Source organism: Salmo salar, chromosome ssa14 (genome assembly GCF_905237065.1).
Source record: "Salmo salar chromosome ssa14, Ssal_v3.1, whole genome shotgun sequence".
Classification (NCBI taxonomy): Eukaryota; Metazoa; Chordata; class Actinopteri; order Salmoniformes; family Salmonidae; genus Salmo; species Salmo salar.
Window position 1 is genome coordinate 66,948,367 of NC_059455.1, and position 16,746 is coordinate 66,965,112.

Consider the following 16,746-nt stretch of genomic DNA (forward strand, 5'->3'; position numbering starts at 1 on the left):
TGGGAAGGAAGTCATTGAGGAAAAGAAACTAATGTCTGTGGGTGTGGCGTAGCGTTTAGCCAGAGCAAGGAGTCTGGGTAGGAAAATTACCATCGTAAAACAATTCCATAAGTTAGTACATATCGCCATCTAGAGGCTTAGACTCTAGTCTAGGAAGTTAAGTGGTGTGCTAGTGTGGATATTGGACCAAACCCTCTGTTTCCCTACCCTACCTCCGACTCATCATCCTTTTCTCTTTTTTCCTGTATTTTTATATGTTCAAAGCATTCACTACAAAGCATTCACACACTATCACGTCTTTGTGATATGCTGCCTTCTTTAAATTTTCCGATCTATTTGTATTCATTTTTCTCGCTCGCTCTTCTTATTGTATTGTAGACGGCAATCAATATATTACCCGCTGAACTGTACATACTGTCCATGGACCAAGTAATTAGTCATTTAACATGGCTGTATACATTTAGGCAATGCTCAGGACGTGAGACATATTCAATCAATGTAATAATTAGGAATGTATGACAAATGGGCTCTTTGCTACATATGACACTTTTAAGACGAGGGGCCCGATCTCCCACGTGCTTGTGAGTAAAAACATGGCTGTAATTTAGGAATGTGGCGATAATGTTCAGAGCATGCATTCTGCAAAAATCGAACAATCCTACCAAACTTTATGCTGTACACTCTTAGAAAAAAGGGTTCCGAAAGGTTATTCGGCTGTCCCCATAGGAGAACCATTTTTGGTTCCAGTTAGAGCCCTTTTTGGTTCCAGCTAAAACCAAAAAGGGTTCTACCTAAAACCAAAAAGGGTTCTTCAAAGGGTTCTCCTATGGGGACAGCTGAAGAACCCTTTTAGGTTCCAGATAGCACTTTGTTTTGTAAGCGTGTACTACACAGTAAGTATGCTAACGAAGCTCTAGACTTTATTTGTGAAGGAGTGAAAAATATTTGATTTACAGTACAGACTACAGTACATGGCTATTCAGGGTGAGAAAACATGCCGACAGCGCTGTACAAAGCTGGCCTTCCCCCTTGAGATGCACGTTTTTTCCCCCCAGTAGTGTGGTGCAGCTTGCATCTATTTAAACTGTTCGCCAGAGAGACAAACATAACTTCAATTCACTGTGCAAGTTTGTTTTGTCAAATGGTTATAGCTTGGGTTAATTGACTGTAATACCAAGTTATAACTGGCTGTAACATTGTAGATGTGGACTGGATTTGGGCCGTAATAGTTTTGCTGTCTGGGTACTGTCATCAAGACAAGTCATCTGAATGCTTAACACACTATATTCCTCACTCAGTGTTACTCTATCTGACAGTGTAATGGGAGATATGCTACAGCTGGATATTTTTGGTTAAATTTTTGCCATAGTCCTTTGTTCCTCAGTCATTCCTTTTCCTCATTCCTTCGTCTCATCCATTTCTCTCTTGAAAAAGGTACATATCTCACAGAAAAAAGATGCATGTTTAGGCAACCACTCTGCAATTTTTCACTGGGTTAGTGCTATTTCCTTGAACTGACGATAAAACGTCCTATTTCACAATATTCTCTAAATGTATCATGTGTCTCTCATTACCTACCAATACAGCTGCATGACTGATGGCTTTTTTCTCTTATCTGCTGCTCAGTCATCACTCATTTACCCTCCCTGCCTTTGTAATAACACTTATAACTACAGTACAGTATCCAACTAAATCCCTCTCCTTTATCCCCTACTCTTTCTATACCCCCTCCATTCCTCTTTATTAGGCTATCTGGTCAAAGTAGAGTTAAATCAAATAAAACAATTCTCTCATCCCTCCTTCATACCAGTCAAATCTCACTCATAACTGCAGTGTAATGACAGTAATACATCCGATTAAAATGCTTTTCCCAGACCCAAAGATGCAGTCCCCACTAAACCCCATTAAATCCATCTCCTATACCCCCTACTCAATCTACCCCTCCCTTCGTTCCTACAGACCTCCCTCATCCATCCCTCTGTCATCCCCCTCTCACCCTGAAGGCCTTCTTGGCGGCGTGGTCGTCTGCGTCTCCTCTGTACCAGGGCCTAGCGGGCCGCTTCCTCAGGCTGTGGCCGAACAGGTCGATGAAGAAGAAAGCATAGTCCTCCGGGGGCAAGCCCTCCCTCCAAAACTGTACCATCAGCATCCGGAAAGTGTCCCATGAGCAGCACATGTACACCACTGAAGAAGAAGAGACATAGAAGAGAGAATGTATCAAAGACATGTATATCTCTGGAATTTACCCATGTGCTACTGTTTGTGATTCACAGTGGAATTTACCAATGTTCTACTGCATGTTTTTGATTTAACCAACCTGGAAGACCAGGTGTGTTGAATTTAGGCAATCACTGAACTGATCAATTAGTTCAGTTGGTCAGATGTGGTGCCTATGTTGGAACAAAATCCTGCAGTACCTGCAGCACTCCAGGAAAATAGTTTTCTGCCCCTGTGGTACTGTTTGTGAGCAACTACAGAGGGTGGAAAGAAAACAATAAGGGGAATTGGTTACTACTGTTAATGGGCATACAGGTGCACCACTGAAGAAAAAGGGCAAAGATGAAAGAATGTAGCAACCACTGTGCTATGTGCATTACTAAAGACAGACGAGAGAGAGAGAGAGAGAGAGAAAAAAATACTGTAGCATCTACTGTTTATGAATAGTAGACTTTAGGTACACTACTAAAGCGGAATGATAAATAAATTGCAGGTCACACTACTTGCCTAGAGAGTTTTCAGCTATACTTTTCGTGGCTGTTTATTTACCACCACAGACAGATGCCGGCACTAAGACCGCACTCAGTCAGCTGTATAAGGAAATAAGCAAACAGGAAACCACTCACCCAGAGGCGATGCTCCTAGTGGCCGGAGACTTTAATGCAGGGAAACTTAAATCAGTTCCACCAAATTTCCATCAACATGTTAAATGTGCAACCAGAAGGAAAAAAAAATCTAGATCACCTGTACTCCACACACAGAGACGCGTACAAAGCTCTCCCTCGCCCTCCATTTGGTAAATCCGACCACAACACTATCCTCCTGATTCCTACTTACAAGCAAAAATAAAAGCAGGAAGCACCATGACTCGGTCTATAAAAAAGTGGTCAGATGAAGCAGATGCTAAACTACAGGACTGTTTTGCTATCACAGACTGGAACATGTTCCGGGATTCTTCTGATGCCATTGAGGAGTACACCACATCAGTCACTGGCTTTATCAATAAGTGCATCGAGGACGTCGTCCCCACAGTGACTGTACGTACATACCCCAACCAGAAGCCATGGATTACAGGCAACATTCGCACTGAGCTAAAGGGTAGAGCTGCCGCTTTCAAGGTGCGGGACTCTAACCTGGAAGCTTACATGAAATCCTGCTATGCCCTGCGACGAACCATCAAACAGGCAAAGCGTCAATACAGGGCTAAGATTGAGTCATACTACACTGGATCCGACGCTCGTCTTATGAGGCAGGGCTTGCAAACTATTACAGACTAAAAAGGGAAGCACGTGTTGCCCCGTGACACGAGCCTACCAGATGAGCTAAATCACTTCTATGCTCGCTTCGAGGCAAGCAACACTGAGGCATGCATGAGAGCATCAGCTGTTCCAGGCGACTGTGTGATCACGCTCTCCGTAGCCGACGTGAGTAAGACCTTTAAACAGGTCAACTTACACAAGGCTGCGGGACAAGACGGATTACCAGGACGTGTGCTCCGGGCATGTGCTGACCAACTGGCCGGTGTCTTCACTGACATTTTCAACATGTCCCTGATTAAGTCTGTAATACCAACATGTTTCAAGCAGACCAGCATAGTCCCTGTGCCCAAGAACACGAAGGCAACCTGCCTAAATGACTATCGACCCGTAGCACTCACGTCTGTAGCCAGGAAGTGCTTTGAAAGGTTGGTAATGGCTCACATCAACACCATAATCCCAGAAACCCTAGACCCACTCCAATTTGCATACCGCCCAGACAGATCCACAGATGATGCAATCTCTATTGCACTTCACACTGCCTTTTCCCACCTGGACAAAAGGAACACCTACGTGAGAATGCTTTTCATTGACTACAGCTCAGCGTTCAACACCATAGTACACTCAAAGCTCATCACTAAGCTAAGGATCCTGGGACTAAACACCTCCCTCTGCAACTGGATCCTGGACTTCCTGACGGGCCGCCCCCAGGTGGTGAGGGTAGGTAGCAACACATCTGCCACGCTGATCCTCAACACTGGAGTTCCCCAGGGGTGCGTGCTCAGTCCCCTCCTGTACTCCCTGTTCACCCACAACTGCATGGCCAGGCACAACTCCAACACCATCATTAAGTTTGCAGACGACACAACAGTGGTAGGCCTGATCACCGACAACGACGACACAGCCTTAGGGAGGAAGTCAGAGACCTGGCCGGGTGGTGCCAGAATAACAACCTATCCCTCAACTTAACCAAGACTAAGGAGATTATTGTGGACTACAGGAAAAGGATGACCGAGCACGCCCCCATTCTCATCGACGGGGCTGCAGTGGAGCAGGTTGAGAGCTTCAAGTTCCTTGGTGTCCACATCAACAACAAACTACAATGGTTCTACAGCTCAAAAGGTTCTACAGCTGCAACATCGAGAGCATCCTGACTGGTTGCATCACTGCCTGGTACGGCAACTGCTCGGCCTCTGACCGCAAAGCACTACAGAGAGTAGTGTGTACGGCCCAGTACATCACTGGGGCTAAGCTGCCTGCCATCCAGGACCTCTACACCAGGCGGTGTCATAGGAAGGCCCTAAAAATTGTCAAAGACCCCAGCCACCCAAGTCATAGACTGTTCTCTCTACTACCGCATGGCAAGCAGTACCGGAGTGCCAAGTCTAGGACAAAAAGGCTTCTCAAAGTTTTTACCCCCAAGCCATAAGACTCCTGAACAGGTAATCAAATGGCTACCCGGACTATTTGCATTGTGTGCCCCCCCCAACCCCCCTTTTACGCTGCTGCTACTCTCTGTTTATCATATATGCATAGTCACTTTAACTATACATTCATGTACATACTACCTCAATTGGGCCGACCAACCAGTGCTCCCGCACAGTGGCTAACCGTGCTATCTGCATTGTGTCCCACCCACCCCCCGCCAACCCCTCTTTTACGTTACTGCTACTCTCTGTTCATCATATATGCACAGTCACTTTAACCATATCTACATGTACATACTACCTCAATCAGCCTGACTAACCGGTGTCTGTATGTAGCCTTGCTACTGTATATAGCCTGTCTTTGTACTGTTGTTTTATTTCTTTCCCTAACTATTGTTCACCTAATACCTTTTTTTGCACTATTGGTTAGCGCCTGTAAGTAAGCATTTCACTGTAAGGTCTATACCTGTTGTATTCTGCGCACGTGACAAATAAACTTTGATTTGATTTGACTTCAAGGAGGACAGACTAAAGATCAAATATTTGGTGAAATTGTATATAATTTAATGGAAAATGCTGGACTTGCCAGCTGGGTTGGAAAAACGTGATGCACCATCAACAGTTGCCATGCAGTTTCTTAATAATACCAGCAGAATTTGCAATTGGTGTCTGTGGTTTAAAGTTAATAAGGCATTGGTAGTCAAAACATGTCAGTAAGAAGACTGACCCTAGGGCTTGGCGATATGGCCAAAATATCATATCATGGTATTTTTCACATTTTTGATGGTATGATGGTATTTGACCGTATTTTATATTTTTGATTAATAAAAGTTCTAAATTTGCTATTTGAGTAGTGCATGACCCTAGGGTGGCAACACATATTTTTTAAATTATTTCAATGGGTCTTTTTCCATTCAGATTTGTTTATACTGTTCAATTCAACTTAAAATCATTTCCTGCATTTCTCTCAATTTCTGCATTTCCTGCACTCATTTGAGATCATTTCCACACTGCCACGATATGGGCAAAAATACTAGGCCTTATTTTTAACCAAATGTTGAAATTGCGACACTTGGGTTAACTTTTGGAATGATGGAAATAGAACGTTTCTTATAATTGTATAGTTAGAATATAAATAATAGTGGGCACTTTGAATACAGTGTTGTTTGACATGACAATGAATGAAAATGCCATGGACGAGTTATTATGACAGGGTAGGAACCAAATTGATGTTCATGGTTTCCTAGGGGACCCTATAATCTTTGACTACATTAAATCTTTATTCATATACCCAACATATTCATGCTTCGCCTATTCCTCTTTGATTTAGAAGATAGTTGCACAAACAACATGCTAATTTAAGCCTCCACTAGTACTAGCCAGCTACCTAGCGATTAGCATTAGTGGCTAACACGATTTAGCTTAACTTGCTAAGAAAATACAAACTAGCTGTTTGCAGATGTAAGAAACACAAACTAATATTGTAATTATAGAATGCTTGTGGATTTATACTAAGATCAAAGTGGAAACAACATCGTTGTCATCAACATTGTTGCATGTGCTGCATTGACCATGCAGACTGAAAGAATGTGTCTCTGGTCAAGCAACAGCAAATGCTCTCCTTGAGTGACGGGGTGGGACTAGGTCTGGGTGGAAAGCCGCATGGAGAGAGAGAGAGCGGAGAGGGATGACTCAAGTAGTGGAGTAAACCATAAAAATGGACGTTACACATGGCGTATCCCATTTAACAAACATAACATTAAAATACTGTTCTAGAAGGTGAAGTAAAAACCCAAACCGGTCCGTGCATAAATACGGTAAATAGTAAAATACGGTATTCCGCCCAGCCCTAACTGACCCTAACATATATGACTGTTTTAATACAATACAGAGAAATAGAGTCATTGTTATGTAGTCCTGTACAGTAGCGGTGCGTGGGTAAAATCACTGGGGAAACCAAGCCAGGGAAAAAAAGCATCCAACCTTCAGACCCCTTCCCTTTTTCTTAATTTCGTTACGTTACAGCCTTATTCTAAAATTGATTAAATTAACACATTTCCTCATCAATCTACACATAATACCACATAATGACAAAGTGAAAACATGTTTTTGGACATTTTTGATAATTAATCAAATTCAAAATAAAAAAATACCTTATTTACATAACTATTCAGACCCTTTGCTATGAGACTCGAAATTGAGCTCAGGTGCATCCTGTTTCCATTGATCATCCTTTAGATGTTTCTACAACTTGGAGTCCACCTGTGGTAAATTCAATTGATTGGACATGATTTGGAAAGGCACACACCTGTATATATAAGGTCCCACAGTTGACAGTGCATGTCAGAGCAAAAACCAAGCCATGAGGTCGAAGGAATTGTCCATAGAGTTCTGAGCCAGGATTGTGTCGAGGCACAGATCTGGGGAAGGATACCAAAACATTTCTGCAGCATTGAAGGTCCTCAAGAACACAGTGGCCTCCATCATTCTTAAATGGAAGAAGTTTGGAACAACCAAAACTCTTCTTAGAGCTGGCCGCCCAGCCAAACTGGGCAATCGGGGGAGAAGGGACTTGGTCAGAGAGGTGACAAACAACCTGATAGTCACTCTGACAGAGCTCCAGAGTTCCTCTGTGGAGATGGGAGAACCTTCCAAAAGGACAGCCATCTCTGCAGCACTTCACCAATCAGGCCTTTATGGTAGAGTGGCCAGACGTAAGCCACTTCTCAGTAAAAGGCACATGACAGCCCACTTGGAGTTTGAATTTTGGGGAAGATAATTTTCACCATAAAAATGTACCTTAATAATAAAATAATTACATGCATAATCGCAATTGTGGTCACTTTTGATAATGTGCGAAAAATAATAGTTTTCCCGCAAATGGAACACTCGCGCTTATAAGCCAGTGGCATGTGCGCATTGCTGTGCTTATAATGTGAAGAAATCGCCTAAACAGTTTATCAACATTTTAAGCTAATCGTTCTGATCTGTTGTGCCAACCTCATTGCGTAAAAAAGATTTTTGATACTAGTGGTTGTAATCATTTGGGATCTATCACATCCCACAACTGTCCCAGACTAAGTTTGGAATAATTATTTTTCGCACAGAATAGGCCAACTTTTGTACTATGGGGATAGTAGATTGACATAGGCTAGTGCTTTCGCTGTTCATTAGGCCTACTCATCTTGTTGACAGACGAAAAGTAAGTATGGACAGTTCTTCCAATATGGATAAGGACGTGTGCAGAGTCCCCTGTGTGTCTGTCTTCAAAGACCCAATCACCTGATGGAGAGTTGTGTGAGTGAGAGGTGCTTCGGAGCAGGCAGCACTCAGGGAGAAGGGCTGTAAAAGGCATGGATTTTTTTGGGTGTATTATGGCCACACAAAGGGGATGCCTCTGGGAAATTCGAGGGATTATCAAGTGCTCCTCAAATTGTGAATGAGAGACTGATGAAGTGTGTACAGCCTGCGCAAAAAACAAAGCAGAGCGCCTGCCTTTCAAGCAACTTTTTTCAAATGATCATTAGACTCGCATCATGCAGCCTTACAATGTATTAAAAATGAAAACATATAGCCCAACGTTTGTAGAACAACTACAGTTACATTAATAAATGTAAATTAAGCATATAGGAGTACCTATTTTTTGTAAACTGCTCAACACAGAATAGTCGCATGTGCACACTCTCTGAAGTCGTTTGGAGAAAATATCCTTTCTATTTTATTCAGCTTTGTTCGGTTGTATTCTTCATACTATAAAATAATACCACAGAATTCTAAGCAAATCTTGTCTGCTAAATGAACTACTGTAGCCCACAGCCATATGGCATAGCCAGATTGTGGCCTAACATAAGGACAACTCAGAGTATGCTATTCTGTTCTTCTGAAAGACTACAATTTCTTCATATCATGTTTCTTTAGACATGTCTAAAATAAATAATGGATTTATTGTGAAGGTGTAGGCTATTATATTACATGGATTTATTAGACCTTTTAAAATGTAGACGTTCCAAAGGTCTGCATTAGTGGCTTGCAGGTAATGTGTGGATGCCAGGAGATGCTAAATGTGTTTATGTTAATTAATGGCCAATTACCATGAGACAGATAGTTATTTGCTTGACAATCACCGGCTGACGAAAGTTCATGACCACTTAGGACAATTCACAGTTGAGCTTACTCAGTGTAGCTCAATGCTGATTGGCTATAATTATAACATTTTTATCAAGGGAGGCCAAATGCTCATTGGCTTCCCTTGCATTCAATGCTATGGGTGAAAACAATGTCATATTCTTAATTACCAGACAGCCTCAGATAGATGGGCAACACATCCTGAGAAAGAAGGGCGCTGTTTTTCTCGCTCGGATGCTTTCTCCAGTGAGATACATTAAGCCTCTTGCGAATTAAAGTAAAATTGTGAAACACAGAGAGACGGAAGATACATTATTACAATTATTTTTGGGGTACATGTTTGGGGGGAAGCCTGGCTTCACTTGGCATCCATGAGTACACGCCACTGGTCCTGTAGTGTACATTGTGTCAGAGAGAAGATATAATACTTGACTACATCTTGACTGTACTTGACTACATTACATCCCGCGTTGTGGTGATTTTCCATAGAAATAGTGTTCTTTATTGCTTATACTATAGGGTACAACTGAAAGGAATACTATACTCAAGGTCAACGAGTAAAGACACACAACATGAAGTGCATTCTGCAACATACCAAGAACCACTCTAGGGGGAAGACATACAGTAGTCTACATAGACAGAGCGAATATGACGACAGGTTCTGTGTGAAGGTCTCAAACTGATTCACAGCAGATGTTCTGACGACAGTATGAAGTGAACGGCCCATGTTTCTGTTAGCAATACAATATACTGCCAACTCACCTCACCCGCCCACACACACACACATAGGGGAGAACAAGGATGAAAGTGACACTTTTATTGTTTTTCCAAATTACCCAGAGATCGATAGATCTAGAGACACCATATTTTATGACAAACAACTTATATATGTCCTCTACCATTAGCAAATGTAATTTAATTTCTAGGGTAAATTATTTGAAATGAAATAGACCAAGAACAGAACTACCGCAACCAATGATCGCTTACATTTTTTTCTGCTTTAAGTTACAGTTTTAAAAGTGGTCAAGTAGGCTACTGTGGTCAAGTAGGACCTACCAGAGTGGCCGATCATCAAAAACAATGGAGAAAACATCCCATAACATTTTAATATGGAAATAGCTGTTCTATCATTCAGCCTACAGTAGTGTGGTGTTCAGTGTAGGCCTTCATTCTATGAGACTTATGAAAAAATCATGCAGGGCTTGACATTAACCTGTTTATCCATTTGTCCTTCAGACAAGGAGATGACTGAAAATGTTTTTGTGTTGTTTGATGCAAGAAACCCCTTTACAAAATAAAATGCATTATTATTCTCATACCATTATTACAGAGAATCAGACAAATTATGCTACCCTCTGCCTATGGCTACTTAGGCTTATTTAAGCCTGTCTAAAATACAACACTGCCCCTTAAAACTTCTTTGGGATCTGGGGGCAGTATTGAGTGTGTGGTGTTCAGTGTAGGCCTTCATTCTATGAGACTTATGAAAAAAAACATGCAGGGCTTGACATTAACCTGTTTATCCATTTGTCCTTCAGACAAGGAGATGACTGAAAATGTTTTTGTGTTGTTTGATGCAAGAAACCCCTTTACAAAATAAAATGCATTATTATTCTCATACCATTATTACAGAGAATCAGACAAATTATGCTACCCTCTGCCTATGGCTACTTAGGCTTATTTAAGCCTGTCTAAAATACAACACTGCCCCTTAAAACTTCTTTGGGATCTGGGGGCAGTATTGAGTAGCTTGGATGAATAAGGTGCCCAGAGTAAACTGCCTGCTACTCAGGCCCAAAAGCTAGAATATGCATATAATTACATATTTGGATAGAAAACACTCTGAAGTTTCTAAAACTGTTTGAATGATGTCTGTGAGTATAACAGAACTCATATGGCAGGCAAAAACCTGCGAAAAAATCCAACCAGGAAGTGGGAAATCTGAGGTTTGAAGTTTTTCAAGTGATTGCCTATCCAATATACAGGGTCTGTGGGGTCATATTGCACTTCCCAAGGCTTCCACTAGATGTCAACAGTCTTTAGAATGTTGTTTCAGGCTTCTACTGTGACGGGGGAGAGAATAAGAGCTGTTGGAATCAGGGGTCTGGCAGAATGCAATGAGCTAAGTCATGCACGCGGCCGTGAGCGTGAGCTGCATTCCCTTTCATTTCTAAAGATAAAGGAATTGTCCGGTTGGAATATTACTGAAGATTTATGATAAAAACATCCTAAAGATTGATTCTATACATCGTTTGACATGTTTCTACAAACTGTAATGCAACGTTTTTGAATTTTCGTCTGGACTTAGTGCCTGCGCCTTGTGCATTTGGAATAGTGAACTGAATGCGCGAACAAAAAGGAGGTATTTGGACATAAATATGGACTTTATCGAAACAAAATAACATTTATTGTGGAACTGGGATTCCTGGGAGTGCATTCCGATGAAGATCATCAAAGGAAAGTGAATATTTATAATGCTATTTCTGACTTTTGTTGACTTCACAACATGGCGGGTATCTGTATGGCTTGTTTTGGTGGCTGAGCGCTGTACTCAGATTATCGCATGGTGTGCTTTTGCCGTAAACCTTTCTTGAAGTCTGACACAGCGGTTGCATTAAGGAGAAGTGTATCTTTAATTCTATGTAAAACACTTGTATCTTATATCAACGTTAATGATGAGTATTTCTGTAAATTGATGTGGCTCCCTGCAAAATCACTGGATGTTTTGGAGGCAAAACATTACTGAACATAACGCGTCAATGTAAACTGAGATTTTTGGATATAAATATGAACTTTATCGAACAAAACATACATGTATTGTGTAACATGAAGTCCTATGAGTGCCATCTGATGAAGATCATCAAAGGTTAGTGATTAGTTTTATCTCTATTTCTTCTTTTTGTGACTCCTCTCTTTCGCTGGAAAATGGCTGTATGTTTTTTTGTGACTAGGCACTGACCTAACATAATCGTATGGTGTGCTTTCACCATAAAGCCTTTTTGAAAATCAGACACTGTGGCTGGATTAACAAGAAGTGTATCTTTAAAATGGTGAATGATACTTGTATGTTTGAGGAATTTTAATTATGAGATTTCTGTTGTTTTGAATTTGGCGCCCTGCAATTTCACTGGCTGTTGTCGAGGTGGGACATTAGCCTCCCACATATCCCAGAGAGGTAAAAGAAAAAGCTCTTTACCTGACTTGCTTTTCAAAAATGGCTAGAAATGCCCACGTTTTGTGCTCTTGTAGGAAGAAATCACTCCCCCATTGCTGACTACAAATGATCAATAACTGGGCTAATAACTCACTAACTAGCAAAGGATATGAACAAATGTGCACACGTGGCCGCTAATATTGCGTTGATTCGATCACTATTCCCACAGTAAAGGGAAACGATACGTGTTAACTAACGGGGGAAACTATAGAAAGTTGAGTGAAATTCAAATCTCGTGCTTCTCTTACTTTTGAGATGGCACGTGTGCAGCTTAGAGGGAACATTGACCACAACGTTACTTTTGTACCTGCCAGTGTGGCAGCAGTAACACAGCCTTGGGACAGAAGTAACACCTGGCGAGAAGTGCACAATATCTGTCTTATCTCCATGTTTCTGGTTTGTAATGCTTGTTACTTTCAACAAATGTACTATCAGCTATAATTTCATGTTTTTGTTGATTTGAATAATGAATGCTATAGGTTCGACATTTATGAAAATGAACCATGTGTCAACATCGCAATGTTGCGCAACCACAATATTGTGCCTTACAATATTAAATCGGACTAAAATGGATCACATAATTGCTAAAATAATCATTTTATCATCTCACTTTAATGTAAATGTAGTGGGAGATTTTCTATTACTATTCATGCTTAGCCCTACCAATCAGGTGTGTTGCAGCTGTCCTTGTCACGTCTGCTTATTTAAACTTACATTGCTCAAAACCACTTTTTGTTGATAACTCGGCGAAACATGGTCGGACTGGGCTCTTTTTTTTGAAGGGAGGTCGTCCTCCGCATTAGGGACATGCTGACTTCAGTGCACCATTCTAGCTTATATGTTATCTGAGAAAATGGGCGTGTTACTTTCGCCCCGTGTTACTTTCATCCAGGCTCTCCCTTACGCATCAGGCATACGCATCGGGCACACACACAGTTTAACCAATTCACCCAACCCCCTTTATGTTTCCATATCTATTATACAGTGATGGAAACGCAATATCCCCCTCTCCATCAGGTCAACTGCGCTTCACTGATGACTTCACATTCTAGGTCAATCGCTATGATAATTATCCAAGAGCGGTTCTCCTAACGAGCCACTTAACAATCAACTAAAGAAGAGCTAATTACTGTTGAGCTCATAGGAACAAAATATGAAAAAGATTCAAAGTAAAAGGCATACGGGTTTGAAGGGGACTAATGGCTTTGTTCTGTGTAACATACTTCTATCATTTCTGAGGCGAAGACAGAGGATGAAGTGAAGTATCATTATCATTGGTGAAATCGTACCAAAATTAAAACATTGCATGGAAAAAATATCAATTAGTTGATATCTGGTTGGAGAACATCCCACTCAGCACGTTACGTCAATAGACGTCAAATTATGGGTGATATCTGGTCCGTCCGTCATGGCCGCTATTTCGCCCAAAAATAGTCAGTCCGTTTTGGTCTAGATTTTACCAAAGATCAGCCTTAACGCTAGCTTGCTGTACTCATTGAAAACATGAAATCCACAAAAATAATAATGTATTGCATAGCCTATATTGATAAAATGATGGTGGCTTCATGGAAATATCCACAAAATATTCATAAAATATGGATTTTTTTCCAACAAATTTACCTTGTCAAGTTGTCAAATGTTCTGACATAGGAAGAATATGACTGAAAACAGCCTGTAATCTTATGGGTGCACAATTTAACAAATGAATTCATACCAATTTGAATTAGATATTTTAACAACCATTTGCTTCTGTGACAACTTTACTGCGCAACTGCTAGAGGGACAAAATACTTTTAACCATTCGCGCCATTTGCTCCTCTCAAGACCACACAAAAGCCACACAGCACACTGACGACTTTCAAAAAGTGGAGGACAGGTGAGAGTGGGGACTAAGTACACATTTTTGTCAGAATAATTTTCTAAACATTTTGTAATCTGTCCAAGTCGAAACTATTATTTTATGTAGACTTTTCTCAAGATTGCAGATGCTAGCTAACTAGCTAGCTTATGTTACAACACAGACATAAGTGGATTGCTAAATATCTTTGGCTAGCTACAAGGAGGTAAAGCATAGCTAACTGATTTTCTAACTAGCTAACTTGCTGTTAACTGGGTTAACTAAGCTAGCTATCTAACTAGCTATCATAGTTTGTGAGGGGGGGGCATTAATAAGCTACTAAGAAGGGGAGATGAGGAAAATGAGTTGGCCAAATGTACTGTAGCTACCTAGCTACTGCTGGTGATTTACAGGTCATTGGTGTGTGTCCGTGTAGATAGCTAACATTATCAAAAACAGAAATCGCTGGCAGTTTACATTAACGTTAGCTACTCTGGGTAATGTTACCTGCAGTCTGACGGTAAGTTACCTAGCTAGTAAATAAGGCGGGAAAGAATAGCTGGGTCATTCCTACAATGCGGTGTCATTTGGACGTCAACTTTTTTTATGCATCTTTAAAATATATATACAGTTGAAGTCGGAAGTTTACATACACTTAGGTTGGAGTCATTAAAACTCATTTTTCAACAACTCCACAAATTTCTTGTTAACCTGTTTAGGATAGGGGGCAGTATTTTCACGGCCGGATAAAAAACGTACCCGATTTAATCTGGTTATTACTCCTGCCCAGAAACTAGAATATGCATATAATGGAATGATAACTCTGCAGTCCCTGGGCGAAAAACAGTAGGGCTTTTGGAAAGTGGTCGTTCTGAGAACAATGACACTGGCGCACGCGTGAATGTGAAGACTCCATTTTCTATTTTCAGTGTTTGAACGAAAACAACGTCTCCCGGTTGGAATATTATCGCTATTTTAAGAGAAAAATCACATAAAAAATTATTTTAAACAGCGTTTGACATGCTTCGAAGTACGGTAATGGAATATTTACCATTTTTTTGTCACGATACGCGCCGGCGCGTCACCCTTCGGATAGTGTCTTGAACGCAAGAACAAAACGCAGCCATTTGGATATAACTATGGATTATTTCGAACCAAAACAACATTGGGTGTTGAAGTAGAAGTCCTGGGAGTGCATTCTGATGAAGAACAGCAAAGGTAATCCAATTTTTCTTATAGTAAATCTGAGTTTGGTGAGTGCCAAACTTGGTGGGTGTCAAAATAGCTAGCCATGATGGCCGGGCTATCTACTCAGAATATTGCAAAATGTGCTTTCACCGAAAAGCTATTTTAAAATCGGACACCGCGATTGCATAAAGAAGTTCTGTATCTATAATTCTGAAAATAATTGTTATGTTTTTTGTCAACGTTTATCGTGAGTAATTTAGTAAATTCACCGGAAGTTTTCGGTGGGTATGCTAGTTCTGAACAAAACATGCTAATGTAAAAAGCTGGTTTTTGATATAAATATGAACTTGATTGAACAAAACATGCATGTATTGTATAACATAATGTCCTATGAGTGTCATCTGATGAAGATCATCAAAGATTAGTGCTGCATTTAGCTGTGGTTTTGGTTTTTGTGACATTATATGCTAGCTTGAAAAATGGGTGTGTGATTATTTCTGGCTGGGTACTCTCCTGACATAATCTAATGTTTTGCTTTCGTTGTAAAGCCTTTTTGAAATCGGACAATGTGGTTAGATAAAGGAGAGTCTTGTCTTTAAAATGGTGTAAAATAGTCATATGTTTGAAAAAAGGATGTTTTTGCATTTTTGAGGTGTTTGTAATTCGCGCCACGCTCTACCATTGGATATTGGTGAGGCGTTCCGCTAGCGGAACATCTAGATGTAAGTTAACAAACTGTAGTTTTGGCAAGTCGGTTAGGACATCTACTTTGTGCATGACACAAGTCATTTTTCCAACAATTGTTTACAGACAGATTATTTCACTTATAATTCACTGTATCACAATTCCAGTAGGTCAGAAGTTAACATACACTAAGTTGACTGTGCCTTTAAACAGCTTGGAAAATTCCAGAAAATGATCTCATGGCTTTAGAAGCTTCTGATAGGCTAATTTACATCATTTGAGTCAATTGGAGGTGTACCTGTGGATGTATTTCAAGGCCTACCTTCAAACTCAGTGCCTCTTTGCTTGACATCATGGGAAAATCAAAGAAATCAGCCAAGACCTCAGATAAAAAAATTGTAGACCTCCACAAGTCTGGTTCATCCTTCGGAGCAATTTCCAAACCCCTGAAGGTACCACGTTCATCTGTACAAACAATAGCATGCAAGTATAAACACCATGGGACAACACAGCCATCATACCGCTCTGGAAGGAGATACGTTCTGTCTCCTTGAGATTAATGTACTTTGGTGCGAAAAGTGCAAATCAAAACCAGAACAACAGCAAAGGACCTTGTGAAGATGCTGGAGGAAACAGGTACAAAAGCATCTATATCCACAGTAAAACCAGTCCTATATTGACATAACCTGAAAGGCCGCTCAGCAAGGAAGAAGCCACTGCTCCAAAACCGCCATAAAAAAGCCAGACTACGGTTTGCAACTGCACATGGGGACAAAGACCATACATTTTGGAGAAATG

The 16,746-nt window shown here is 40.8% G+C and overlaps 1 protein-coding gene across 1 annotated transcript in view; it reads right to left on the reverse strand.

Annotated features, from left to right (window-relative positions):
- The window catches only part of LOC106569878 (atrial natriuretic peptide receptor 1), a 119,721-nt gene that overhangs the window by 86,489 nt on the left and 16,486 nt on the right, over positions 1 to 16,746 (reverse strand). The window contains exon 4 of the mRNA XM_014141587.2: positions 1,997 to 2,184. Within this exon, the coding sequence (XP_013997062.1) occupies positions 1,997 to 2,184 (188 nt within the window). The remainder of the gene's footprint in view (positions 1 to 1,996; positions 2,185 to 16,746) is intronic.